At 44.6% G+C, this 27,647-nt stretch overlaps 1 protein-coding gene across 2 annotated transcripts in view; it reads right to left on the bottom strand.

Annotated features, from left to right (window-relative positions):
• The window catches only part of ADCY2 (adenylate cyclase 2), a 453,943-nt gene that overhangs the window by 321,425 nt on the left and 104,871 nt on the right, over positions 1–27,647 (bottom strand). For both annotated transcript variants that reach the window (XM_088827623.1, XM_055422281.2), the window contains exon 3: positions 15,676–15,837. In XM_088827623.1, the coding sequence (XP_088683749.1) occupies positions 15,676–15,837 (162 nt within the window). The remainder of the gene's footprint in view (positions 1–15,675; positions 15,838–27,647) is intronic.

The raw sequence follows: 27,647 nt of genomic DNA, 5'->3' as shown, positions 1-27,647 counted from the left end.
GGTCCCTGAAGGCCGAGGACCCAGGACCCTTCACCACCTTAACTCTGCGTCTGGTGTACTCATGTCTGCCTCCCAACAGAACAGTTTCAATGAGACAGAAGACTGGGAATGTCTGAGTCTCAGACTTGCTAAACTGGCTGCAAACCAGACAAACCAACTGCCATGGACTGAACTGTGTCTGCTCCCCAAAATTCACATATGGAGGCCCTAACCCCCCAGTCTAGCTACAGGAAGGAAGGAATTCAGATTAAATGGAGACCTAATAATAAAGTTCTGATCTGATCTGATTTTAGTGTCCTTCCCACATGGCTCAGTGGTTAAAGAATCCAGCTGCCAATGGAGGAGAGGCCAGAGATGCAGGTGGGATCCCTGGGTCAGGAAAATACCTGGAGGAGGGCATGGCAACCCACTCCAGTGTTCTTGCCTGGAGAATCCCAAGGACAGAGGAGCCTGATGGGCTACAGTCCATGGGGTCGAAAAAGATCTGGACACGACTGAGCGGCTGAGCACAGACAGACACAGACACACAGACCTGAGAAAAGACAACAGAAAGCTCGCTTCCTCTCTCTCCTTCTCTGCCTCTCCCTACCGTGTGAGAGCTCAGTGAGAAGGGGGCTGCCCGCCACTCAGGAAGAGAGCCATCACTGGAGCCCAGGCTGTTAGAGCAGAGAAGGTGAATTTTTAAGAAGCCTAAGAAAAGATGAAAAACGAAACATTTCCAATTTGACCCACAAAGATAAAAATTATCCTTCTTTTCCTAGAAATCATCCAGAACACCAAAGAGCGTAGAAAATGCAGAAGTAATTTGTATTTTCAACAAAATCAGAAAATCAATAGACCCTCCAGACTCCAAAGTGGGTCTGAAAGCTAACGAATGTAGGCAGGACCAGAGGTAGGAAAGCAAGAAAAGACACCACGAGAGATCATAAAGGGGGCTGTAGATTCAGAAAGAACGCGGAGATGTGCCTCAAGGTGAGAGGGCTGTGGAAGCCTTGTCTCTGCTTTGTAGGAACACTGGTGGGAGCCCTCCTGGATTCAGAATGTTCAGGAGATGCGGCTTGGGAAGGAGGGGCATCCCTAGGAGTATTGCAGGAAGCAACCCCACTTTGAGGCAGGAGGTTCGGGCAGCTAGCATCTCCACTGGCTACAAGAATACTATGACTAGGGTGACATTTAATACAGTGATCCACCCCTACCAATGATCCACCCCTACAAGTGCTCCACGAGTTCGGGAGTAATGATGAGAATGATGGGCATAGCTGTAGTAGTGTGTAGCTCATATATTAAAAGGGCACTCTGAAAAATAGCAGATTAAATGCAAAGCTTTAATAAAACATTGAATTTCAGGAAAGCTGTTGGACTTCAAAACTAATGAAGTCCGTTGGGAAACTAGGTAGAAATGTCAATTCTATTATTAAAAAAAGGAGAAATTCGGGCTGACCTTAGATTAGCAAACTCAGACTTGCTAAACTCAATAAATTCTAAAAAGTAGAAAGAAAACAGACAAACTCTCTAATTTTAATGCAAAAGAGGCTAACATTAATTTTTTAAAAAACAGAAGAGAAAAATCCACTATCATCTAAAAATAAAACCACAGCAAAAGTTTCTCTGTGTCAAAAATCAAATTAGCAAAATATCTAGAAAATAATGATGATGAGCTCATATACAGCATGGAGCTAAAGCAGGCTCAAGAAGAAAACGTATAGCTCTCAGTACCTATATAAATAAATAAGAGAGAGAAAACATATAAATGGATAAAGCATCTAACAATCTAACACGAGAAGTTCAAAATACAAAAAAAAGGAAAATTAATAAAGAAAAAAAAAACTGAAGTTAATAAAAACAGCCAATAAAAATAACAAGTACGTTCCAAACTCATTCTTTGGAGAAATAAAGAAAAATAAATTTTTAAAAATTGCTTGATGACTCACAAATTTATACAAATAGGACCAATCTGAAGAATAAGAAGCTAACCAGGGAGAAGCAAACATAAGAGCAGAGGTTACAGAAAAGAATCTCATGATAAATGATCCCTGAATGCTACAAAACATAATCGCAACCTTGGATAAAAGAGACTGTATTTATAAGAGTAAATCCTGGAGAAAAACACCCCAGAAGAGAAAATAAATCTAAACAGAGAATTTACACAGGTAAAAGGGAACACTCTCTAATCTAAATATTTGAGAGGGAAGGGGGTCACCCATGAATGAAACACCCAGAATCATCCCTGCACCCCTCAATGCTGCCTGTATTTGCTCTTATTATTGTTCAAAGAGATTCAATATCCCTCAATTTATTAGTCAAAAGAATCAAGCAGCAAATTAGATAAAAACACGACATGACATACTGAGTTAATTCCAGAAATTCAATAACAGTTCAATACAATAAAGGGGGAGAAGTCATACAACCTTGCCCATGGGTTACTTTTCTTAAAAAAATTCTCTTGAAAAAGTTCAAGATCATTGTTTAAAGGAAATGAAAACAGAAAATGTCTCAGAATAATAATAAATGGTCACATCCTTTAGATTATAACATTTATTTAACTTAACCCAAAAGCCAGCATGCTGATTTAAGGAACAAACATCAACCCTACTTTAAAACACACACACACACACACACACACACACAAAGACAAGTGTGTCTATTCCCACCACATTAACGCTAGTTTTTTTCTGGAGGTACTAAACAATGCAACTGGAAAGAAAGGTGGATTTAAAAATCAGAAAGTGGAGATTCACTTAAAAATGATGTGATTATATACCTGGAAATTCTAAGATTATCAAATGAAAAATTACTAGAAGCAATGAGAAAATTCAAAGTGGCTGGAAGACACATATTCACTGAACCCTTTCTGAAACCTTTTATCTCAACTTTTTAGAAAAATATGACCATATCTCCTATTTTCTTGCAATGGGGCAGAGAGCCAGTGACAGCAGATGTTTAGTTCCCCTACCTATCTGTAAGTGATCCTCAGGAATCCTTGTTGATTGCCGTATGGATGAGAGTTCTGTTTAAATAAGGGTGGAATTCCCATATGTTTCCTCATTCTGAATTCTTCTAGTTTTGCTTTATTTTCCTATGTGTTACCCTAAATATCATCCAGGGAGGTATCTTTGTATGTTGCACACCACAGAGCTTAGTAATACCCGAGCATTCAAAAGAAGGGGAACCCCACAGACTCTGATCTTGGAGAATGCATGGAGGGTCTGCAGCAAGCCATGCAGGAGAGGAGCGGACCTGCTGTCCAGCCGTGGGGGTTGGTGTTGGAAGTGGGTTGAACACAGGTCCCCGAGTTATGCCCACTGGGAAACTCAGCATACCATCACCTTTTAGGAGTAAGGGTCTCTATGCTGGCAAATGGCATATAGGACGTGCTAAGTCACTCAGTCATGCCTGACTCTTTGAGACCCCATGGACTGCAAGCCGCCAGGCTCCTCTGTCCCTGAGATTCTCCAGGCAAGCAAACTGAAGTAGGTTGCCATTTCCTCCTCCAGGGGATCTTCTTGATGCAGGGATCAAACCTGAGTCTCTTATGTCTCCTGCATTGGCAGACAGGTTCTTTACCATTAGCGCCACCTGGGAAGCCGGTACCAAAGGGTCTTTGTAAGTATAATTAAATTAGATTTTGCTATCATCATTTTTGATCATCAGAGTGGGCCCTAAAAACAATGGCCAGGGTCCCAATAAGAGACAGAAGCGGGGCAAGATGCAGAGACACTAAGAGCAGGCCATGTAAAGATGGAGCAGAGATTGGAGTTCGAAGCCCAAAGCCAGGGTACACCAAGGGTTTCTGCCAACTACCAGAAGACAGGAGAGAGGCACGAAAACCTTCTTCCTCAGAGCCTCCAGGGGACCAGCTCTGCCACAAAATGGTTTTGATTTTTGTGAAATGATGAAGTCCAGTATTTAGAAATTGCTGTTGTTGAAAGCACCCAACTCTGTGGTAATTTTTTCAGTAGCATCAGGAAGCCAAAACAGTATCTCAGCGGAGGGGGTGGAGGCAGTGACGCAAAGAGATGGAATTGTATACGTGCACATCTCCAGGACCATAAATCTGAGTCACAGGATGGTCAGATCCGGTGTATTCAGGTACCATTGGCTGAGCAATCCCCAAGGTGGGCTGGGGAACAGAAGTGGGCTTCTCCAGGGAACAAGACACTCCAGAGAAAGAGTTCAACATGTCTAGTTGGCAAGTGATCCTACACACTCCTCCCTCTCACTCCTGGCAAGTGGCGAGCTGTGTCTTGGGTTTCCAAAATCAGGTGCTCCGTTAGCCAACAGAAGCACAGGTCCTCAGGTATTAGCTGAACTTCTGAACTTCACTCAGCAGTGTAGTGTGGCCTCCGAGCACCTCACTAGGATGGGGTTCACTGCTTTGAGTCTGCATAGGACACGCCACAGGATGGTCAACTAGACATGACCTGGGCTCTGAGGGTCCTAGATATGTATGATGCAACTTTCATTCCAGAGATCATCTGGACTTTGATTAACATATATCCTCAAAGTATGTCTATGTTTCCATTTATCTGAGTGCCTGTAAAGGTCATTTAGATTTAGCAGAAGACATTACCCCTGCTGCTGCTGTCTACTGGACTGACCAGCCTGACAACAGGTTCTTCCTTATACACCAGGTCATCTAATCAGCACCAAGGCCAGCAACTACCTAGGGAGGCTGGTGTTACTGCTGCCATTTCAGAGATGAGAAAACTGTGTCAGCTCAAGACTCAGGTCAAATATATGCGATGTCGCAGTTTGGTTCTCTAGGAAGCACATATGAAACACAGCTGAGTGTTTATCAGAAAGTGCCCTTGGGATCAACCCCCAAGCGGAGGGAAGGACTGGGGACCTGGTAGAGGGAGAAGCTGAGCTGGGATGCAGGTCTGACAACTCCAGACAGACTCACAGACACTCTGGAGCTGAAATTAGTATTGTCCTGCATTGGACCAAAAGGAGAGAGAACTTATACCCCTACTCAATCAGTCACGGATGTGGGCCACCCATGGAAAGGCACGACCTTGGGCAGGCAGCTCTGTGAAGCTGAGGGAGCCTGGAGGCTAAGATCTGAAAGTCTGCTGCTAACAACACCCTCAAAGGCTGCACAAGAAGTTTTTCTTTGAGGAGGGATCGGGGTGGTCCATCTTTAGGTCCAATGCAGCTAAAAGTGGGTGAAACCAAACCCAAACCCAGATTCCACCTGAGACCAAAGGTCTCTCTCTGTTCACCATCCCCTATTCTCAGCTGTGTCAAGACACTCAGGAGCTGCTGAGGAGACCTCAGGTGATGAACCCAGACTGGCCAGCAGGATCTCACAGCTCCCAGGGATAATCACCCAGTCGTGTCTGACTGTTTGTGGCCCCATGCACTGTAGCCCACCAGGCTCCTCTGTCTATGGGATTGTCCCGGCAAGAATACTGGACTGGGTTGCCATTCCCTTCTCCAGTGGATCTTCCTGACCCAGGGATCGAACCCGCATCTCCCACACTTCCTGCATGGCAGGAGGATTCCTTACCTTTTGAGCCACTGGGGAAGTTCAGGAGGTTGCTGGGTGGAGTTTAATTGAACTGGCTTGACTCCAGCTGGGACCTCCTTCTCACCAGATACTGTAAGCCTGAAAGTGGAACTCCCAGAGGAGGTAAAAACTGATGTATGTTATTCTCATAGAAGCCAGGCTATGATTATTGATACAAAAATGTATACAAAGTGTTAATACATCCCCTTCTTCTGCTCCCAGCTTGTCTGATCTGCTGCACTCCAGTAACATAATGAGAACGTTGTAAGTCTATCACCATGCAGTTATTATTATTAACACTCTGTTTACTAACTGGCTTCCCAGGTGGCGCTAGTGGTAAAGAATCCTCCTGCGAATGCAGGGGACATAACAGACCTGGGTTCAATCCCTGGTTGGGGAAGATCCCTTGGAGGGGGGCATGGCAACACACTCCAGTGTTCTTTCCTGGAGAATCCCATGGACTGAGGAGCCTGGTGGGCTACAGTCCATGGGGTCTCAAAGAGTCAGACAGGACTGAGTGTCTGAGCATTACTAACTGATGCATTAACCATGAACCCGGCCCAGTTAAATCCTTTTCATTTATCATATCATTCAATCATCTCTGCTGCCCTAGAAAAAAGTCATCATGACTCTCACTCTACATATAACTAGAAGCATCTCCAGCCCGCCCCTCCTTGACATGTCTCCCTGTGACTGTGTGTACACCCTCTCTCTCCACTGTACCAACTCCTTGGGCTGCTCTCTACTCTTTAAAGAGATACCTTAGACCCACAGAAAAGTTCTCCCCTAAGTCCAGCTGCAGATATATCATCCTCCAAGTTCACACAACTTAATAGAGTCACCATTTGTCCTGGAAGTACACAGGGAGTCTGGCTTGTTTGACTCCCCAGAGGGGTGGCTGTGTTTTTCATTGTCCATTCAGTTCAGTTCAGTTCAGTCGCTCAGTCGTGTCCGACTCTCCGCGACCCCATGAATCACAGCACGCCAGGCCTCCCTGTCCATCACCAACTCCCGGAGTACACTCAAACTCATGTCCACAGAGTCGGTGATGCCATCCAGCCATCTCATTCTCCGTCGTCCCCTTCTCCTCCCGCCCCCAACCTTTCCCAGCATCAGAGTCTTTTCCAGTGAGTCAACTCGTCTCATGAGGTGGCCAAAGTATTGGAGTCTCAGCTTCAGCATCAGTCCCTCCAATGAACATCCAGGATTGATCTCCTTTAGAATGGACTGGTTGGATCTCCTTGCAGTATAAGGGACTCTCAAGAGTCTTCTCCAACACCACAGTTCAAAAGCATCGATTCGGGTTTCAAATAGCACCACTGATGGCTCATGACCAGAAATCAGTATCTTTCACAGAGCATCCTCAAAAATAAACATTTGAAATGGACAGAGCTTCAGATCTTTGTATATCATGTAACAAAAATGCCTGGGTTTGTGAAGTACTAGGAAAGCCACCTGTGAAGATGTCAGTCAGTGGAACGTGCCATTCAGCCAACACTTACTCAGTCTCTAATGAGGAGTCATTGGGCATGAATCCATTGCTCTGAATGAACAGAAAGCACAGAACTCAGATGACAAGTTCAAGAAGAGGACACAGACAGCTGCTGGGTGACTGATGGCATTTTTCACTTTTAGAGAAACCCTTCATTTTCATGCTCCTTTGATCACATCTCTGAGACAAACGGAGAGTCTGACAGGGCTTCCCTTCACCTGTTTCTTCCGTCCCTTTCCCCAAAACTGTCTCACAAATTTTGGAAAATAAACCTGGGTCTCACTCCATCATTATAGTCAAATAATTACCAACATGAAGCCTCTGTTTCACACTCTTTACTGAAGTGCAATTCAGTAAATTGTTCATTGACAATGTTGTGTTAATTTCACGTGTACAGAAAAGTGATTCAGTTTATACACATTTTTTTCATATTCTTTTCCATTATAGATTGTTACAAGATTATTGAATATAGTTCCCTATGCTATACAGTAGGTCCTTATTTGTTACCTATTTATATATTGGAATGTGAAGTCAAGTGGACCTTAGAGAGCTTCACAACAAACAAAGCTAGTGGAGGTGATGGAGTTCCAATTGAGCTATGTCAAATCCTGAAAGATGATGCTGTGAAAGTGCTGCACTCAATATGCCAGCAAATTTGGAAAACTCAGCAATGGCCACAGGACTGGAAAAGGTCAGTTTTCATTCCAATCCCAAAGAAAGGGAATGCCAAAGAATGCTCAAACTATCGCACAATTGCACTCATCTCACACGCTAGTAAAGTCATGCTCAAAATTCTCCAAGTTAGGCTTCAGCAATATGTGAATCATGAACTTCCAGATGTTCAATCAGGTTTTAGAAAAGGCAGAGGAACCAGAGATCAAACTGCCAACATCCGCTGGATCATGGAGAAAGCAAGAGAGTTCCAGAAAACCATCTATTTCTGCTTCATTGACTATGCCAAAGCCTTTGACTGTGTGGATTACAATAAACTGTGGAACATTCTGAAAGAGATGGGAATACCAGACCATCTGACCTGCCTCTTGAAAAACCTGTATGCAGGTGAGGAAGCAACAGTTAGAACTGGACATGGCACAACAGACTGGTTCCAAATAGGAAAAGGAGTACATCAAGGCTGTATATTGTCACCCCGCTTATTTAATTTATATGCAGAGTACATCATGAGGAACGCTGGGCTGGAAGAAGCACAAGCTGGAATCAAGATTGCCGGGAGAAATATCAATAACCTCAGATATGCAGATGACACCATCCTTATGGCAGAAAGTGAAGAGGAACTCAAAGGCCTATTGCTGAAAGTGAAAGAGGAGAGTGAAAAGGTTGGTTTGAAGCTCAACATTCAGAAAACGAAGATCACGGCATCTGGTCCCATCACTTCATGGGAAATAGATGGGGAAACAGTGGAAACAGTGTCAGACTTTACTTTTTTGGGCTCCAAAATCACTGCGGATGCTGATTGCAGCCATGAAGTTAAAAGACGCTTACTCCTTGGAAGGAAAGTTATGACCAGCCTAGATAGCATATTAAAAAGCAGAGACATTACTTTGCCAACCAAGGTCCGTCTAGTCAAGGCTATGGTTTTTCCCGTGGTCATGTATGGATGTGAGAGTTGGACTGTGAAGAAAGCTGATCGCCGAAGAATTGATGCTTTTGAACTGTGCTGCTGGAGAAGACTCTTGAGAGTCCCTTAGACTGCAAGGAGATCCAACCAGTCCATTCTAAAGAGAATCAATCCTGGGTGTTCATTGGAAGGACTTATGCTAAAGCTGAAACTCCAATACTTTGGCCACCTCATGCGAAGAGTTGACTCACTGGTAAAGAGTCTGATGCTAGGAGGGATTGGGGGTAGGAGGAGACGGGACGACAGAGCATGAGATGGCTGGATGGCATCACCGACTCGATGGACATGAGTTTGAGTGAACTCCGGGAGTTGGTGATGGACAGGGAGGCCTGGCGTGCTGTGGTTCATGGGGTCGCAAAGAGTCGGACACGACTAAGCGACTGAACTGAACTGAACTGAACTGATTTATATATAGGGATTTCATCATAGCTCAGTTGGTAAAGAATTAGCCTGCAATGCAGGAGACCCAGCTTCATTTACTGGGTTGGGAAGATCCCCTGGAGAAGGAAACAGCTACCCACTCCAGTATTCTTGCCTGGGGAGTCCCATGGACAGAGGAGCCTGGAGGGCTACAGTCCACGGGGTCGCAAGAGTCAGACATGACTTAGCAACTAAACTACTAGTGTATAGCTGTTAATCCCAAACTACTAATTTATCCCTCCCTCCCCTCCTTTCCCCTTTGGTAACCACAGTTTGATTTCTATGTCGCTGTGAGTCTGTTTCTGTTTTGTAAAGCTCATTTTTATTATTTTTTTCAGATTCCACATATAAGTGGCATCATAATTTAGTTAGTATGATAATCTAGGTCCATCCACACTGCTGCAAATGGTATCATCTCATCTTTTTCATGGCAGAGTGATATTCCATTGTACACATGGACCACATCCTCTTTACCCAATTATCTGTGAATGGACGTGGACATTGTTTCCATGTCTTGGCTGTCACAAGGAGTACTGCAATGAACACTGGGGTGCATGTACTTTTTTGAATAGTAGTTTTCTCCTAACAAATGCCCAGGAGTGGATATGCTGGATCATATGGTAAAACTATTTTTAGTTTCCTAAGGAACCTCAGTATTGTTCTCCAAGTGGCTGCACCAGTTGCCAATCCCACCAACAGTGAAGGAGGGTTCCCTCAAACGTCCTTAAAATTGCTGGAGCATTTTAAAATGATTTGGCATTTTGCAGGGAAGTGCTTATTTCTATTCTGCTCTTCACTTTTCCTACCAGTCTCTCTGGTGGGATGATGTTGTGAAGTTCCTGCCGCAGAGAAGAGAACAGGGGCTTATCTGTCCAGCTGGGGGAAGGACAGGAGGGTGAAACCAGGGCAGCACTGTGAAGCGCATCTTGATTTGCTTTAAGACGTAGTCACATTAGGTACTTTTCTGATTTTACTTCTTCTCTATGTTTACCCCACTCCTTCCAAATTACAATGTCTCTAGAATGGATAAAGGAGAGCCTGTTCAAATAGCCTATGGATCTCACTCAATCAATAGCTGAATGCTACACAAAATGAACAGTGATACAGTCTCTTTCCCCTCTTGTGGAAAATATTAATATCATGAGCCTCTCGAAAGATAAACAGTAGGAACAGAGATCCAAATTCCTAACAATTATTTTCTTCCACAGCCAGAAACTGGGCAGCTGGTAACCTGCTGTTTTTCCTTTGAGCTCCTCAGATTAGATCCTAAATACAATTTAATTCCAGATATAATACCGTTCCTGAATTATACTGGAAAAGAGTCAGTTATGTAACAAATCTGCATTACTCCCAACTGCACACGTGCCATAGATAACAGGCTACATTTTCTATTTTAGGTTCAAACTAAAATGTTTTAAATTGTGTCACAACTTAAATACATTAAAGTATTCACTGCATGAACGTGTATAAAATTGCTCTGAAAAATGAGTAACCCTGTTGGAAAATCAGTAAGCACTGTTCAGCTTATCTTCTTTAATAAGTATGGATTCTCATATAACCTGCTTGCAAAAGAAATCTACATTCAAATTCCTCCCTCTCTCATGGGAAAATAAAACATACAGAAAATGAAAATTCAAACTGTGTTAGGAAGACCCTGGACATGAAAATGTAAGAAACTTAAGTAAATTTCAAACACAAAATGCAATATTGTTAATGTGTGAATAGGGATATTTGGAAATTCCTTGAGGATGGCTCAGTATCCTGCTGTTGGTGATGCTGGTCTATAGAAGTTTATCAAAAGAAGAACAGACACGATGTATATACACAGAGTGAAGTAAGTGCCACATAAAAGCAGGCTGCAGGCTGGACCAGGTTCCTGAATGGACTAGCTGACTTGTCTAGGGGGCAAGACCCCTTCCCAGCTCCCTAATCTTGCCTAATGACTGCATAACTGCCCCCTTCCCAAAGGCCCAACCAGGGGGCAGGCACCATGGCACGAGGTGGGAGGTTTCATGTTGTTTTCTGAGCCTCAGTTTCCCTTTGCCTTGATACACTTCAGTTCAGTCGCTCAGTTGTGTCCGACTCTTTGTGACCCCATGAGTCACAGCACACCAGGCTTTCCCTGTTCATCACTAACTCCCCGAGTCCACCCAAACCCATGTCCATCGAGTCGGTGATGCCATCCAACCATCTCATCCTCTGTCGTCCCCTTCTCCTGCCTTCAATCTTTTCCAGCATCAGGGTCTTTTCCAATGAGTCAGGTCTTCACATCAAAATATTTGAGTGGCCAAAGTATTTGAGTTTCAGCTTCAACATCAGTCCTTCCAATGAATACCCAGGACTGATCTCCTTTAGGATAGACTGGTTGGATCTCCTTGCAGTCCAAGGTACTTTCAAGAGTCTTCTCCAACACCACAGTTCAAAAGCATCAATTCTGCCTTGATATAATCACAAGCCAAAAAAAGAAGGAAAAAAAAAAGACTCCTTGCTGCTTTTATGAAACTTTCAGGCAAATGCATGTTATCCTACTGATACAGATAAAATCTGTATTTTCTTGTTAACCACGAATTGTAAAGGACTTTTGACGCCTATATTAAGTTTGTGATAGACAAGGTATCCTTCTTACATAGACAGTACAAAATGGGCTTCTCTGTAAGTCTTCTCATATTGAAACCATGTATTCCCTTTTTTATTAATGGAGTCTAGAGTCCCTTGAAAAAATCTCAGATTCCAGAAAAACTCTTCTTTGAAATCTGGTTAGTAAACAAAGGCAGAAAAGACTTAGAAGAAAAGGGGCCAACAGCCGCGCACAGGGAACCGCCAAGAGGAAGCAAAAGGACAGTCACTTCTGTCCAGAACGTACGGCTGTCTTCCTCTTCCGGGCCCAGCCCCTTCCGCTTCCGTTTCGGCTTTCTCTTTCCGGCCTGAATAACCGAGGGCCCAGCCCGCAGGTGAGGCGCTGCCAAGATGCCTCTGCACCAACAGGTGATGCGGGAAGGAAGCCAAACCTGTCCCAGGTGACAAAGCTGGGCTAGGCGTGCAGGGTAGCCACAGCGGGCAAAGTCAAGTACAGGGGACACAGCCTCAGATCGGCGGGGACAGCCTCACGTGGACAGGGTGCCGGAGCCCGACAGGGGTTTGGGGGGGCATGGCGGGTGAAGGGAGGGAAGCTGCAGTTGAAACAGGAGACTGGCCGCACACACAGATTCATCGAATAAATGAATACATTAAGAATCACGAGCGCTAAATATTTTTCACTGTTGGTCAAGAGAACTTCAATGGAAAGGCATAAAACTGGCAGGAAACCTACACTGGATTGGAAATGGAGGCATCATTGTGAAGTCATGGTGTTTGATATGTCAGCAAATATGAAAACTAACTGAGGGGCAGAGCGGGTAGCCTTCCCTTGGAGTGCTGACTCCCCAGTGGCAGTGGAAGGACCAAAAGCCCAGATCTTGCGCGAAATGTTATTCTTCACCAAAGAGAACCAGGGCTCCTTGGGGAGATGGCTGACTTCAGAGCCAGGCCAGGGAGGGCACAAGAGCAGACCAGAACAACTTCTGTTGGAAATTGAGGAAATGCTCAAAGAATCACAGGGACAATCAAAGGTACAGCTCCGAGGGACATCTAATGGACAAGTCTGAGGCCACATGGGCATCAAAATGGGGCTTCCCCAGTGACTCACAGGGAAAGAATCCGCCTGCAGTGCACAAGACATAGGCTATGTGGATTCAATCCCTGGGTCGGGAAGATTCCCTGGAGGAGGAGATGGCAACCCACGCCAGTAGTTTAGCCTGGAAAATCCCACAGACAGAGGAGCCTGGAGAACTACAATCCACAGGATCGCAGAGAGTCAGACACAACTGAGTGACTAACACTTTCACTTCACTTCCACATACCATCAGTGGATTACCAATGTTCAAAAAATAAAATGAAACAAAAAATGATTAGTAGGGACCCATGTTAAATAAATGCACTGCTTCTTTGGAGCATTAAAGGTAAGGTGACACTGATCATCAAGGATGGGATGTTATTGTTTAGTCGCTCAGTCGTGTGTGACTTTTTTCCAATCCCATGGTCTGTAGCCTGGAAGGTTCATATATCTATGGAATTTCTCAGGTAAGTGCACTGGAATGGGTTGCCATTCCCTTCTCCAGGGAATCTTCCTGACCCAAGGATCAAACCCAGGTCTCCTGCACTGGCAAGGAGACTCTTAACCACTGACCCACCTGGGAAGCCCCCATTGATGGGTGCCTTATTCTTTATATCAGAGCAGTATTCTTTATTTTAAATAGTTTTGCTTCAAACAATTACTCCAGAGCAATATAACTATCTACTCTACAGCATTCCATCTTTTATACACTTTTCATAAAAGGGAGTCCATAAAATGTTTTCCTCACATCACAAGCCAGCGTTATTTTTAGGTTTTATTCCTAGCAGTGGCCAAATGCACTTAAAACTCTTCTACTTCATTACTTTGATGTTTACCTATGAACCTTCCATTTGAAAACTGTCGGCAGAGTCTGCCTCTCTGAGCTCTTGAAATCACTGTGAAATTGTTTCTGAGGGGATGGAAACCTGACCTTTTATTCTTTTGTTTCTTTCAATGTTATGCTTATATGAAATACTACAGAATGAAGAATTTTTATTCTTTTGTTATTCTACAATCATCCTATCTCTGCCTGTCCAGTGATAAGAAGTATTTTTCTCTGTTGGTTTTGGAAATTGAGAAAATAAAAACTTAAGATTACATCCTTACCATATTTTTTTTTAACCAATGCAAGAAAATAACTGTGGTTAAAAAAAAAAACAAACACAACACAGCACTTGATATCTAAAATATGCCAGGTTCTTTGCAAATCACTTCCTTTTTCCTTTTATTTTAACCCCATTCAATCCTTACAGGCAGGTATCATGATCCTCATCTCCCAGATATCTTCTCTATTACATCTGCACCAGCAGACACTTCCTTGATTCACGAAGAAGCAGAAGAGACAGGTACAAAATGTTCAAGGGATGTGTTCCAAGGTAACCCGAGACCAGGAAGATGCTGTGAGCTGGGAAATATGTTTGTGTGCCCCACCGCCTGTGTAACCAGGACTTTCCTGCAGTGATTTTTATAGTGTAAACTGGCAAAGTGAATTTTTATTGTTACATAATATTATTACATAAATTATTATGTACTCATTCCTACATAAAACATACCCATCACCCTGACCTGCATGTGACCACCTAAGGTGGAGCTTAATGACTCTACTTAATGGAGGATGAAAGAGTGGAATTTAGGGGATGAATGTCCCATGAATATCCTCATGGGAGGCTCCAAAATGCAGGAAAAAAAACAACAAGTAAAAGCTGGGCAGAACTCAGGTAAAGAGGAGCATTTCTCTCACTTCTTCCCAGGCATGGTTGGATTGTTTCTTTTTTTCCTAAAACACCCACCTTCTTTCTTTCCCTTGATTAGGTACTGAGCAGCCACCGCGTGTCTCTGGCGAGGCAGGTCTCTGATAAGTGTCTACTCTGCTCGGTCACGGGGAAGGAAGTGTTTCCTCCACTGCCTGGAGCGGACAGTTCGTAGTAAAATCCAGACAAGTCACTGTGAAGCTGACAACCCGCAGTGCTAAATCAGGAGCTTTACCCTCACGCAGTGCCCACAAAGGCCGTCTCACAAATGCTCAGGCTCCTTTGAACGAATGCTTGTTATGAGCACCAGGAGAGGAGGATTGAGAAAGGGGGTCCCTGGAAAGCTTTCCAACCAAGAGCAATTACTACAGACCCAAGGGTAGGTCTCCATTTCCATCTCAAGTTTCCAAATAAAACGTGCCACCAAGGGAAGGACAAACTGGTTTCTCAGACCCGCAGGGCTCAAGAGACCCTCGTCTAAAACCCCCTTTTCAACAGCGCTGCTGTTCATAACCATTCCTCTCAGATCCGCTGCGTTTTGAATGCAGGCTGCAGTTGTTACATTTGATTCCCACAGAGCAAAGTAAAACATGCTTTTTATGGGTTAAAAAAAGAGACTGTTAAGAATAAGCCCAAACCACTGCCCCTCGTGTTTACAGATGTACACAACAGGAAATTAAATGGCTTTTTAAATGCTTTCAACTAATTAAATAGAAAGGCTTCGTGGAAACACCATTTAGCACGAAAGCTAAATTTTCCGCTGAAGCATTTTAAGAAACTATTTTGTATGTCCTTGGACTTGCCGGAGGATTAAGAAATAGAGAACTCTTTTGTCCTCTATAAAGATGGAGCTTTGGATATCTCTCAGAGAGGGAGATGGGAGGGAATCATGAATTTAATTATATAAGTTGTTTCACTCTAAAAATAAGAGTGCTAAATTATAATGCATAATAACAGCTTTTAACAATCAATCAGCAAAATGGAACTGCCATTTCCAATTTTCGCTGTTGCCGATTGCTAAGTGACTGCCGATTCCACCCGCAGGGTGGGGGGAACTGGCTACCCATTAGCAATACTCAGAGTCGACATCAGAGAGCAGATCTGGAGCACCTGCCAGGTACTAGCCAACAGTCACACCTGGAGCAGGTGTGTGGCACTTCCCCCATCCCCGGAGGGATGGCGAAGGTCGCCGTGCAGAGGCGGAGGTGCACCTACCTGCCAGACCAGGTGCTCCTTGGCCCCCGGGGATGCAGACAGGCAGACGCTCAGCACGATGGTGTGAGAGGAGGCGGTGAGGACGCTGGCGATGATGGCATCTCGCATGTTGAAGGGCAGCATGGTGTACACCACGAAGATGATGAAGAGGAAGAACGACACCTGCAGGTGGGGAAGAAGGGCAGAGAGTCACAGAGCATCCCTGCTCCTCACCTTCCCTCTCTCCTTCCCATTCCAGGCTTCACAGACCCCCAGGAACCACCGCCATCAAGGAACACTCTTATGACAGAGCAAGAAGGCATGTGCAAACAGACCCCCTGGGTCCCAAGAAAGGACTGACTATTGTGATGGGAGGGGGAAAAAGGTTCTTTTTCAAAATTTGGGAATTTCCAGTTTTGACATCCGAATCACTGCAGACATTAGGTGAATCTGAGCACCTCATGGGCATGGATGCAAAGCTGGTTCTAACTCTCAGGGTTTAGTATCTGTGCTTTAGAACACATATCAGGACTGTTTACGTTTTTTATCATAGCGTTTTAAGAAGAGACCCAAGGAGAATGGATGGCTGCCATCTGTGGGGAGCTGGCAGAAGTAGCTGCCAAGAGCAGGAATGGGAAATTAATAAGAAAAAGCGGCTTACAGGCGATTCCCCAAGAGGGGATCTCAAAGGTTAAACATAAATTTACTATGTGACCCAGCAATTCCATTCCTAAATGTAAACCCTAGAGAACTGAAAACAAGTACTCACACAAATACATGTACACACACATGTTCATAACAGCACTATCCATGATACTCAAAAGAAGGAAACAACACAAATGCTCATCTAAAAACCAAAGGATAAATGACATGTGGTCCGTGCACACAGTGGAATACTATCCAGCCCTGAAAAGGAATGCAGTACCAATACAGGCTACAAGGTGGATGAATCTCAAAACCATGAGGTTAGGTGAACACAGCTAGGGCAAGAGACCCAGTACTGTATGATCCCACTTACAGGAAGTATCCAGAATAAGTAAATTTATATACAGAAAGCAGATTGGTGGTTTTGAGGGGCTGTGGCAAGGAGGAATGGGAATTAACTTCTTAATAGGAAAAGGGCTTGAGGAGAATGTTCTGGAAACTAGACAGAGCTGGATATTTCACACACTGTGAATGCACTAAAAAAACCTTTCCTTTAAAGTGGCTTATTTATGTTATATGAATGTCATCTCAATAAAAAAAAAATCAATGTGAAACAGCTTAGAGGAAAGCTTGGAATGGAAAAGAAAATGGTTTAGTAGGTAATAAAACAGGCCATTTTCATTACAAAAGCAGCAGAACATCAAAAGGGACAAAAAGGTGATAAATCAAGTGGAAAAAAGACCAGACCGAGGTCAGAAAAGCAGGGAACGTGAGGATTTGGTGAGCTTCGTTCAGCACACAGGTCTTCACTTAAAAAGCAAGTGAGGCTAAGGAACGTGCTTGTCCCACTTTCACAGGGCGACCCGGGTTACTTTGATGTTGTTTAGCCACTCAGTTGTGTTTGCCTCTTTGCGACCCCATGGGCTGTAGCCCACCAGGCTCCTCTGTCCGTGATATTTCCCAGGCATGAATACTGGAGTGGGTTGCCATTTCCTTCTCCAGGAGGTCTTCCAACCCAGGGATGGAACCTGAGTCTCCTGCATCTCCTGTATTGGCAGGTGGATTCTTTACCACTGAGCCACCAGGGACGCCCTCGGGTTACTTTAAGGAATCCTGAAGCCCAACATAGTGGGAAGGACCCAGAGCTGGGGCAGAGCTGTTCTGCTGGAGTCCGGATTGGTGTAAATTCACATGAAGGACATGGACAAAAGTCTCTGCTCTGGATTTAACAAAGAGAATCCTAGGTAGACAACAGGTTCGATTTCCCTCCTGCACAGTCATGGGAACTTGTAACATGCATTACAATCAAAACGTAACTGTGCAGATTCTCTGAGGCAGGGTGTCAGCCTCAGCGCTACTGACACCTGAGGCTGGAGACTTCTTCATGATGGACACTGTGCACTGAGGATATGACAGCAGCATCCACGGCCCTGACCCACTAGATGCCAGTGACAATCCGCCTTCAAAGCTGTGACAACTGAACATGTCTCGTGCCCTCGTCAGGAGTCTTCCAGGGCAGAACACAGCCTCTGGTTGAGAACCAATAAGCTACAGGGGAAAGATTTTTTTCAAGAATGAGAAAAAAAACTGCTTCCCAATCCCAGCTCAGTGAGAAAGTTAAACCTACTTTGGGATCCCTAATATCCAGCAACTTTACAGGAAAGACTTTTAATCAGGGTATTTTTATTTCTACACATAGGATTTATGCCAAACCCTTATATCCTACGTGCATGCTAAGTTGCTTCAGTCGTGTCTGACTCTTTGTGACCCTAAGGACCATAGCCCGCCAGGCTCCTCTGTCCATGGGATTCTCCAGGCAAGAATACTGGAGTGGGCTGCCATGCTATTAGAGGTATTAAACAAATATTTTCAGGTATCAAAATGGACAATTACAAATGAAAACCTCTTTGGCAACTACATGTTTTTCTTCTAATGCAAAATCCTTTAGTATTTCTTTGAAATTAACAAAACTTTTTGAACAGCTTAATTTCGGACAGCTTTTAAACTCGAATGTGGTTTCAATTAATACACACTCTGCTAACAGTTTGAGCTTTGAAATGCAAGCACACGGCAAGCTTATCTGCAGTAACCAAATGGAAAAAATAGAGGCGGTTGGTTTTCCCAATACATACAGTTGCTCCTGTTACTCACTTTTGGATGACAAAATGAAACTGTTAAAGGTCAATTAAGCAAGCCATATTCAATCAAGTTTTGGATTTTAGTGGCAGCATTTCAGGAACCAAGTTTTGGGAGCTCAGGGAGTGATGCCCACCTGCATTCAGCCAACTGGAGGAGAGAGCCTAGTACCATTTCAAGACCCACGATGGGACAGTCTGCACTTTTTATTAACCCCAAAGGACTCTGTTTTTTTTTTTTTTCTTTTTAAGCCTGCTTTCCGAAACAACTTCAAATAGGGCCATATGTAAAACCACAATGGACCTGGCACATCTACAAAAGTGGGTGGGTATAAACTCCAAAATGCAAAATGCAGACACTTGGGTTTCCATGTTACCATGGGGACATTTCCGCCACTGATTCCCCTTGGATGTGTCTCTGTCCAAAGCCTGAAGGGAGAGGAGGACCAATCTGGTTCTGGACACTGCAGAGAAACACTAGATCTAAAGAGACGGCCCTCATCTCAACAGAACAGTTTCAAGAGTTTCTCTGAACTCTGGTCCAGCATCCGCCTTTTGCAAGACATCCATCATCTTTCCCCTTGAAGGTCCACTTGACTTTCAAGCTCCACAGGTTTCAAACCAACTATGAGACTGTCCTTTATGTTCTTAAACCTGTTCCTCTTACCCGATAACTCAATTCAACTCAGGACGCCTTCCTCTCCAATCAATCCAGGCATCAACGTTTGAGAATCAGTTCTGACAATTCTTCACATACATACATAACAACAAAAAAAAATCTGACTACCGAACTCCAGCATGACATCTAACTGCTCCTCTCTGCTGTCACGGCCACTAGGCAGGCTCAATACCCTTCCATTCGGTAGGAAACCCTCTTCCACAATTTCCCTCCCTACTCTCCCCAAAGTAAGCATCCTTCCTCCCTTCTGCCCACTCCACCCCTTCCTCCCAACTGCCGACAATCATCAGGACTCTTTTCCAGACAATTCTAACTCCCCTCCTTCTCAGCACATAGTAGTGATGCGTTGAGCATTTCTTTGAAATGAGCTGAGGCCATGTGACATGCTTTGACAAGTGAAGCATAACCGGAAATGATACGTGTCCTTTGTGGGTGGAAACTTTAAAAGCAAACGCACCATTTCCCAAGTCCCTTCCCTCCCTGGCAACCGTGGAAACATGACATTGGATGGAGCTCCTCCCATTCTTGGTCGCAAAAGAAGGGCAGAGCCCCTCGACTGACCCACCTGGGTCTGTGAGCATGTGAGCGAGCCGTTACCCTTGATGGTGGCAAGACTTGGGCCCCAAGGCACAGCCTGGATGGTCCTGACTGATCCCAAGCTCACACAGACACACATACACACACACCTGCACACACGCACGCACATGAGAGGTTTTACTGATGCGTTAAGTGGGTGCTCTTATATGCATTACTCTGCAATTTGCTTTTATCACTGAACTATATACACACCAGAGGCATCTTGCCAAGCCTAGAGGTGTGAATACATTATTTACGTTTTCAGGTCAGTTCAGTTCAGTTGCTCAGTCATGTCCGACTCTTTGCCACCCCACGGACTGCAACACACCAGGCCTCCCTGTCCATCACCAACTCCTGGAGTTTACTCAAACTCAAGTCCATTGAGTCGGTGATGCCATCCAGCCATCTCATCCTCTGTCATCCCCTTCTCCTCCTGCCTCTAATCTTTCCCAGCATCAGGGTCTTTTCAAATGAGTCAGTTCTTCACATCAAGTGGCTAAAGTATTGGAGTTTCAGCTTCAACATCAGTCCCTCCAATGAACACTCAGGACTGATCTCCCTTAGGATGGACTGATTGGATCTCCTTGCAGTCCAAGGGACTCTCAAGAGTCTTCTCCAACACCACAGTTCAAAAGCATCAATTCTTCAGTGATCAGCTTTCTTTATGGTTCAACTCTCACATCCATACATGACTACTGGAAAAACCATACCTTGATGAGACGGACCTTTGTTGGCAAAGTAATGTCTCTGCTTTTTAATATGCTGTCTAGGTTGGTCATAACTTTCCTTCCAAGGAGCAAGCGTCTTTTAATTTCATGGCTGCAGTCACCATTGGCAGTGATTTTGGAGCCCCGAAAAATCAAGTCAGCCACTGTTTCCCCATCTGTTTGCATGAAGTGATGGGACTGGATGCCATGATCTTAGTTTTCACCAGTAGTAAAATATCCCATAGAAATGGATGCACCACATGACTCCAGCATTTCCTTACAGACCAGCACCGCGGCACGATAGGACGCCCCTATCCAACTGCTGCAATAATGCTCTCACAGGTCCACTTCCCACCAGCACCCTCCCTTCTTTAATCCAGCCCACATACAACCGCTGGACTGGTGATTCTGAGTGCAGAAGTCTGTTCCTGTTTTCCTTAGATGCACATTTCCCCGGGCTCACCCTGTGCTCTGAACACTTCTCTCCAAGGTTTCTTGTGATCACAGAGTCACACGGAAACCGTATGGTCTGGCGGTGTTTCCACCCTCGCCCCCAGCCTGCTCTGGAAGCACCCTCTGCTCCGGCCCACCCAAACCACCCCTCACTGTGCGCCAGGGTGCTCTCACCTCTAGGTCTGCTGTTCCCCATCCCCAGATGGCCCTGCTCCTCTTTTTGGTCCGTTGAAATATCACCTCTGTCTAGACCCAGTGCACACACAGACTCTTATCATTTTGCTGACAGTCTCCAGCAGCTCCCGATCTCACCCAGAGGCAACTCCCAAGACCTGGCAATGTCCCGCCCGTCCTCCTGCGGCCGCCCTGCCCTCCACTCTGCCTGCCCCCACCTGCCCCTGCTGGGATCCAGCATCTGCGGCCTCCTGACTGCTTCTGGAGTTTGCCAGGGATGTTACCGTGGTCCCCCTCCCAAGCTCCTCTTCCCACTCAGGTCTTTGATCAAGTACCACTCTACCCACCAGGCTTCCCTGGAGAAGGGAATGGCAAACCACTCCAATACTCTTGCCTGGAGAATCCCATGGACATAGGAGCCTGGTGGGCTACACTCCATGGGGTTGTGAAGAGTCAGACACGACTGAAGCAACTTTCACTTTCTCTTACCTACCCGTCTTCAGGGACTGCCCTGCACAAAACAGCAACTCCACTCTTACCCCACCCTGGTCCTTGTCACCTTCTTTACTTGTTTATACCTGTTTGTTGTTGCTGTGGTTGCTAAGTTGCATCCTACTCTTTGAGACCCTATGGACTGTAGCCCACCAGGCTCCTCTGTCCATAGGATTCTCCAGGCAAGAAGACTTGAGTGGGTTACCATGCCCTTCTCCAGGGATCTTCCCGAACCAGGGATCGAACTTGCATCTACTGCTTCTCAGGCGTTGGCAGGCAGATTCTTCACCACTGAGCCACCTGGGAAGCCCATAACACCAACAGTTCTGAATTTGTTCATTTTCTCCCTCAGTGAAGCTTAAATGACATCATAAAGGGTAGGCACTTGTTTCACTCACAGCAGAGACCCCAGTGCCTAGGCCCCCAGTGGGGGATACCTGGTAGGTGCTCCATGAATATTTGCTGTCTGCATGAAAACCTCTATTATACATCCCGATATGACCCCAACCACATTCACACTATTAACATCTGCTCACTCCATGCATCTCTGAAAACATCTCCCCATCTTCCTTGATCCAACTGACCTTGTCATGAACTATGGCCATACTGAATTTTGAATGCTTATTTCTCTACAGATCGATCACATTCAAACACTTAAATGAACAGACATGTGTCAGATGCCAATGGCAGGCAACTGCAGATACTGGATCAAACAGGAAATGGCCCCTGTTCTCAGGGAAACTCCTCTTTTACCGCCAGGAGCCTTTAAGCCCTAGGAAAAAAATAAATATCTTACTGTAATGCCAGCTTTTAGTAAAAATTGCCCAAGGAAAAGATAACATTCTTGAATATATTGATCTAATTGAGCCTTCTAGAAGGTTCAGTTCAGTTCAGTTCAGTTGCTTAGTCGTGTCCGACTCTTTGCGACCCCATGAATCACAGCACGCCAGGCCTCCCTGTCCATCACCAAATCCCAGAGTTCACTCAAACTCATGTCCATCGAGTCGGTGATGCCATCCAGCCATCTCATTCTCTGTCGTCCCCGTCTCCTTCCGCCCCCAATCCCTCCCAGCATCAGAGTCTTTTCCAGTGAGTCAACTCGTCGCATGAGGTGGCCAAAGTATTGGAGTTTCAGCTTTAGCATCAGTCCTTCCAATGAACACCCAGGATTGATCTCCTCTTGAATGGACTGGTTGGATCTCCCTGCAGTCCAAGGGACTCTCAAGAGTCTTCTCCAACACCACAGTTCAAAAGCATCAATTCTTCGGTGATCAGCTTTCTTCACAGTCCAACTCTCACATCCATACATGACCATGGGAAAAACCATAGCCTTGACTAGACGGACCTTGGTTGGCAAAGTAATGTCTCTGCTTTTTAATAAGTTCTACATTTAAAATAAAATTTCCTCTTTGAATATGATTTCCATCCCAAAGGATTGCTGGTTTTGAGACTATTTATGGAGAAGGAAATGGCAACTCACTCCAGTGTTCTTGCCTGGAGAATCCCAGGGACCGGGGAGCCTGGTGGGCTGCCGTCTATGGGGTTGCACAGAATCGGACACGACTGACGCGACTTAGCAGCAGCAGCAGCAGCATACAATTTACTAACTAGGTGCATCTCTGAAACTTTCTGGAACTGCATAACTATAAAACGAGTGAGAAATTCACTTTAGTTTTTAGAAAAACAAAATATGCAAGTGATACTTTTCTTTTCACCTAGACCAGTGTTTTTTATCTTGTTCTTTGATCATACTTTACATAAAGATTACTTTGAGTCACTATTACATTTTTTTTTAGTGTGAATATATTTTTAGTATAAGACAGTCTTTAACTGGGAAATCCTTAGTTACCGAGTTTTAGTGCTAGCCCATCAGTGTGTGTTAAGGCTTCTTTGAGTGTCCCTTTTATGATCACCCTGGTTTTCAAGTTTGACTTTCTCCTCTTTTTCCTCTTTCTTTCCCAAGGTCCTCCCAAAGGAGAGGGGTTCACGTCTGTATAGGCAGATCTCCTATGTGTATAGTATGCATACACACATGGAAGCATTATGCTGATGAAATAAGCCATAGAAAGAAAGACACTGATGTTTTGTTTATATACATGATATCACTTCTGGGTGGAATGTAAAAACTCCAACATGCAAAAACTAATGGCGGTTCCCAGGAGCCAGGGTGGAGAAACGGGAAAGATGTTTGTCAAAGGACACAAAACATGCAGTTCAAGGGTGAGTAGGTCCTGGGGAAATAAGCACAGTATTGCATTTACAGTCAACAACACTGTATTACAGACATCAAAGTCATGGAGAAAGTAGATCTTAAATGTTCTTATCACAAAGAAAGAATGACAGCGATAGGACGTGGTGGAGGCATCAGCTAACACTCTGGTGCAATCAAAGGGCTCTGAAAATGCTTAAACTGACCCTGTCACTCCTCCTCCGTGTACATCCCACAGCTGGCTTTCTACAAGACAAAGAAAAACTCAAAGTCCTCGGCGTGCTGATAAGCTTTCCCCCTGATCTGCTCTGGCTGAAGCCCTAACCTCATATCTCACCAACCCCCATCACCCCACATTCACAGCCCTTCCATACTGGCCCTACAGCATTCCTTCAACAACCTCGAGGTCTTTGCACTTTCTGTTCTTTTGCCCCAAGTATCCTTCCTTGATCTTCCCTTGGCTGGCCTCTTTTTGTCATCCAGGGCTTACAGCTCAAGCATCACCTTCCAGGGAGAAGCCCACCAACCTCCCATCTAAAATAACATCCCCATTCACCCTCTAGCTAATCACCCTGCTGAACAACTTCCTCTCATTATTGGAATTTGAACGCTCATCTTTATATTTATATTTAACAAGGATACCTGAGGTAGAGGACCATCACAGCCACACTGCAAGATTCATCCACGGAAATTAAACCAGTTCCTCAGCGTCAACTGAGTGCTCGGTGCATTTGCTCACCTGTGGGTGTCTGATGACTTCTGCCTGGGTGTACTCACAGTCTTCCCACTTCTCCCCAGTTCCTTGCTGGTCTTGACTGACTGTCCTTCGGTTATGGGAGGTACAAACCTCCCCGGCACATCCATTATTCTCCAGACTAGTGACGACCCTGAACCAGCTCTTGCTTTGCAGAGCTCAGATAGCTGCTACACCAACTGTGGGCCTCGCACCTGAATGCAGCCTCACCTGGGAGCTTGCTAGAAAAGTGGGCACTTGAGCCCCAGAAGTTTACCCTGTTACCAGGCAGCCTGCCTGGAAGCCCCATGGATCTGATGGGCTCTGGGTGGGTTCAGCGGTCAGCATTACTCTCTTTTGTGACAATGACTACCGAGAATTTCCAGTACGCTGACCACATGGAGACACTGGACAAGGTCAAAGTCTCCTGCTAAACAGACACTGATTTAATCAACAAATCAGTGAACTATGAATAATTACTCATCTTCACCTTGGTTACTAGATCTTATTCCTTGAAGTCTCCAGACCAATTTGATTTTAAACTAAAGATCAATTTATGAAATTATTTCCAGCTTCACTTCTACTACATAAGCCAAAAATCCCAGGCCAACAATTACTGCTGACATGTGACGTCTGGGCCATTTGACACACCTTCCTCCTTGTGATCACTGCCCAGTTCTGCTGTTTTGATTTTCCAATTGGAAGCTCTCGTTTCAGAGGAAGGAACTGAACTTTCTATTTGAGTCATCAAGTTGTATCTCTCATTGAACTCTGCATAGTTCAGGAGAACTCCATCTTACTATGAAAAATATGCTTAGAAGTTCTAGGAAATTAACTCTTATGCTATTCTAAAACATCCTTAATGTCCACCCTTCAGGATAAAAACTCTGGGACACCTTGAAGACTCAATGATAGAAAAGCTTTTATTTTTCTTCCAAAGATATTTTTAGCCAAGAATATTTTCTACATATCAACTCCATCTTTACAGAATATGAAAACATTTCTTTAAATGTTACATTATTAATGGAAAGAATGCATATTATGTTCCCTGATGGAATGCCTGGGCTCCAAAGAGTACTGATGAAATCATGAATCACAGGACAGCTTTCATTCTTCTGCTGAAAATGTTATTCAGAGTTAAGAGAGATTAATGATGGAATCAGAGGTAAAACAATAACTTTCACTGTGTCTTTTTTTTAATTTAAAATAGGTGGGAGGTATATCATACATTTTTAAAAGCGTGAAAAAAGAGAATAGTAAGATATAAAAAAAACCAAAAACCTGGTATCCTAGGGGAACAAAAGCAGCCGGCTGTCTTCGCCAGCCCTGTCTGTCCAAGCCCTCAGCTCCTACTTTGAGACAGTGATGACTAACGCAGTTTCCTAATTTCCCTTCCACGGTCCCTTCTGTTTCTCCTGTTTTCTTGTTTGGACCTGGATATCCATCTACACATATGTTTCCTCTTCCTTTCCTCATCATGCACATATTCACTGATTCACCTGTATTTAACTCTACAATATATGAGGCATTTTGTTCACTATCAGGGATAATATACAGTCCTTGCTCTTAAAACAGGTCACCTCCCTGGGAGTGAAGGATCATCTCCAAATTTGTTTCCTGTATCCCTTTTCCCCCCTGACACTCACATAAAGACAGCAGGGTCTGTCTGCAAGTCTGATTTATTTAGAACTAAAAATTTGTTTTTTCATACCATTCATGGGGTTCTCAAGGCAAGAATACTGAAGTGGTTTGTCATTCCCTTCTCCAGCGGACCATGTTTTATCAGACCAACCTACACAGCATATTAGAAAGCAGACACATTACTTTGCCAACAAAGGTCTGTCTAGTCAAAGCTATGGTTTTTCCAGTAGTCATGTATGGATGTGAGAGTTGGACCATAAGGAAAGCTGAGCGCCGAGGAATTGATGCTTTTGAACTGTGGTGTTGGAGAAGACTCTTCAGAGTCCCTTGGACTGCAAGGAGATCCAACTGGTCTATCCTAAAGGAAATCAGTCCTGGGTGTTCATTGGAAGGACTGATGTTGAAGCTGAAGCTCCAATACTTTGGCCACCTGATGTGAAGAGCTGACTCACTTGAAAAGACCCTGATGCTGGGAGTGATTGGGGGCGGGAGGAGAAGGGGACGACAGAGGATGAGATGGTTGCATGGCATTGACCTGATCGACGTGAGTTTGAGCAAGCTCCGGGAGTTGGTGATGGACAGGGAAACCTGGCGTGCTGCAGTTCATGGGATTGCAAAGAGTCAGACACAACTGAGTGACTGAACTGAACTGAAAATTTTATTTTGAACTAAAAAACCAGACTTCCCTGGTGGCACAGTGGATAAGAATCTGCCTACCAATGCAGGGGACACAAGTTTGATCCCTGGTCTGGGAGGATTCCACAGGCCCTTTAGTTGAGGGCAACTAAACCCATGTGCCACAACTGCTGACCCTTGTGCCCTACGGCCCACGCTCCCCAGTACGAGAGGCTACTTCAGTGAGAAGCCAGCACATCACAACTCGAGAGTAGCCCTCGCAAAAGTCACGAAGACTTAGCAGAGCCAAAAGTAAAACAAATAAAATGTAAAAACCTGTAATCCACCTGTAATTAGCAAGCTACTTTGTCTGAATATGAGCCACCATCCTTGTCATTAAAGCATTTACATGGTGTTTCTTGTGTCTGGCAAAACAGTATAAAGTTTCCACACCATCTTCCTGTTTCCCAGAGCACCTCTTCAGTTTTTTAAAGGTTTGTTCCACATGGTCGTCACTTGGTCAAAATAACAAGGAAAACACAGGGCACCTTGAACTTGCTCAGTTAGGCTCAGTTTCCTAATGTAGATGTGGACACAGTTCTTTCTTCTCACCTTGCCCGTGCCATAAAGATGAGTAGCTGGAGTATTCATCTCTACCCCACTGACTCTGGATTTGTTCAGGAAACTTACTTTCAGTAATGAGAAAGTGTGCTGAAGTGACAGCTACCTGTTCAGAATGAAGACTTTCAGAGGCTTCAGTTCACGTGTCTTTGTTGTGTCTTGCGAGATCTTTCCTTGCACTACACAGACTCTCCAGTCCTGGCACACAGGCGCAGTGGATGTGGTGTGCAGGCTTAGGTGTTTCAAGGCATGGGGGTCTTAGTTCCCTGACCAGGGGTTGAACCTGAGTCTCCTGTATTGCAAAGTGGATTCT

The sequence above is a fragment of the Moschus berezovskii genome, chromosome 18 (genome assembly GCF_049115385.1).
Source record: "Moschus berezovskii isolate FMDL1 chromosome 18, NW_MosBer_1.0, whole genome shotgun sequence".
NCBI lineage: Eukaryota > Metazoa > Chordata > Mammalia > Artiodactyla > Moschidae > Moschus > Moschus berezovskii.
The sequence above is the reverse complement of the archived record's forward strand: the minus strand, read 5'-3'. Positions and strand labels throughout refer to the sequence as shown.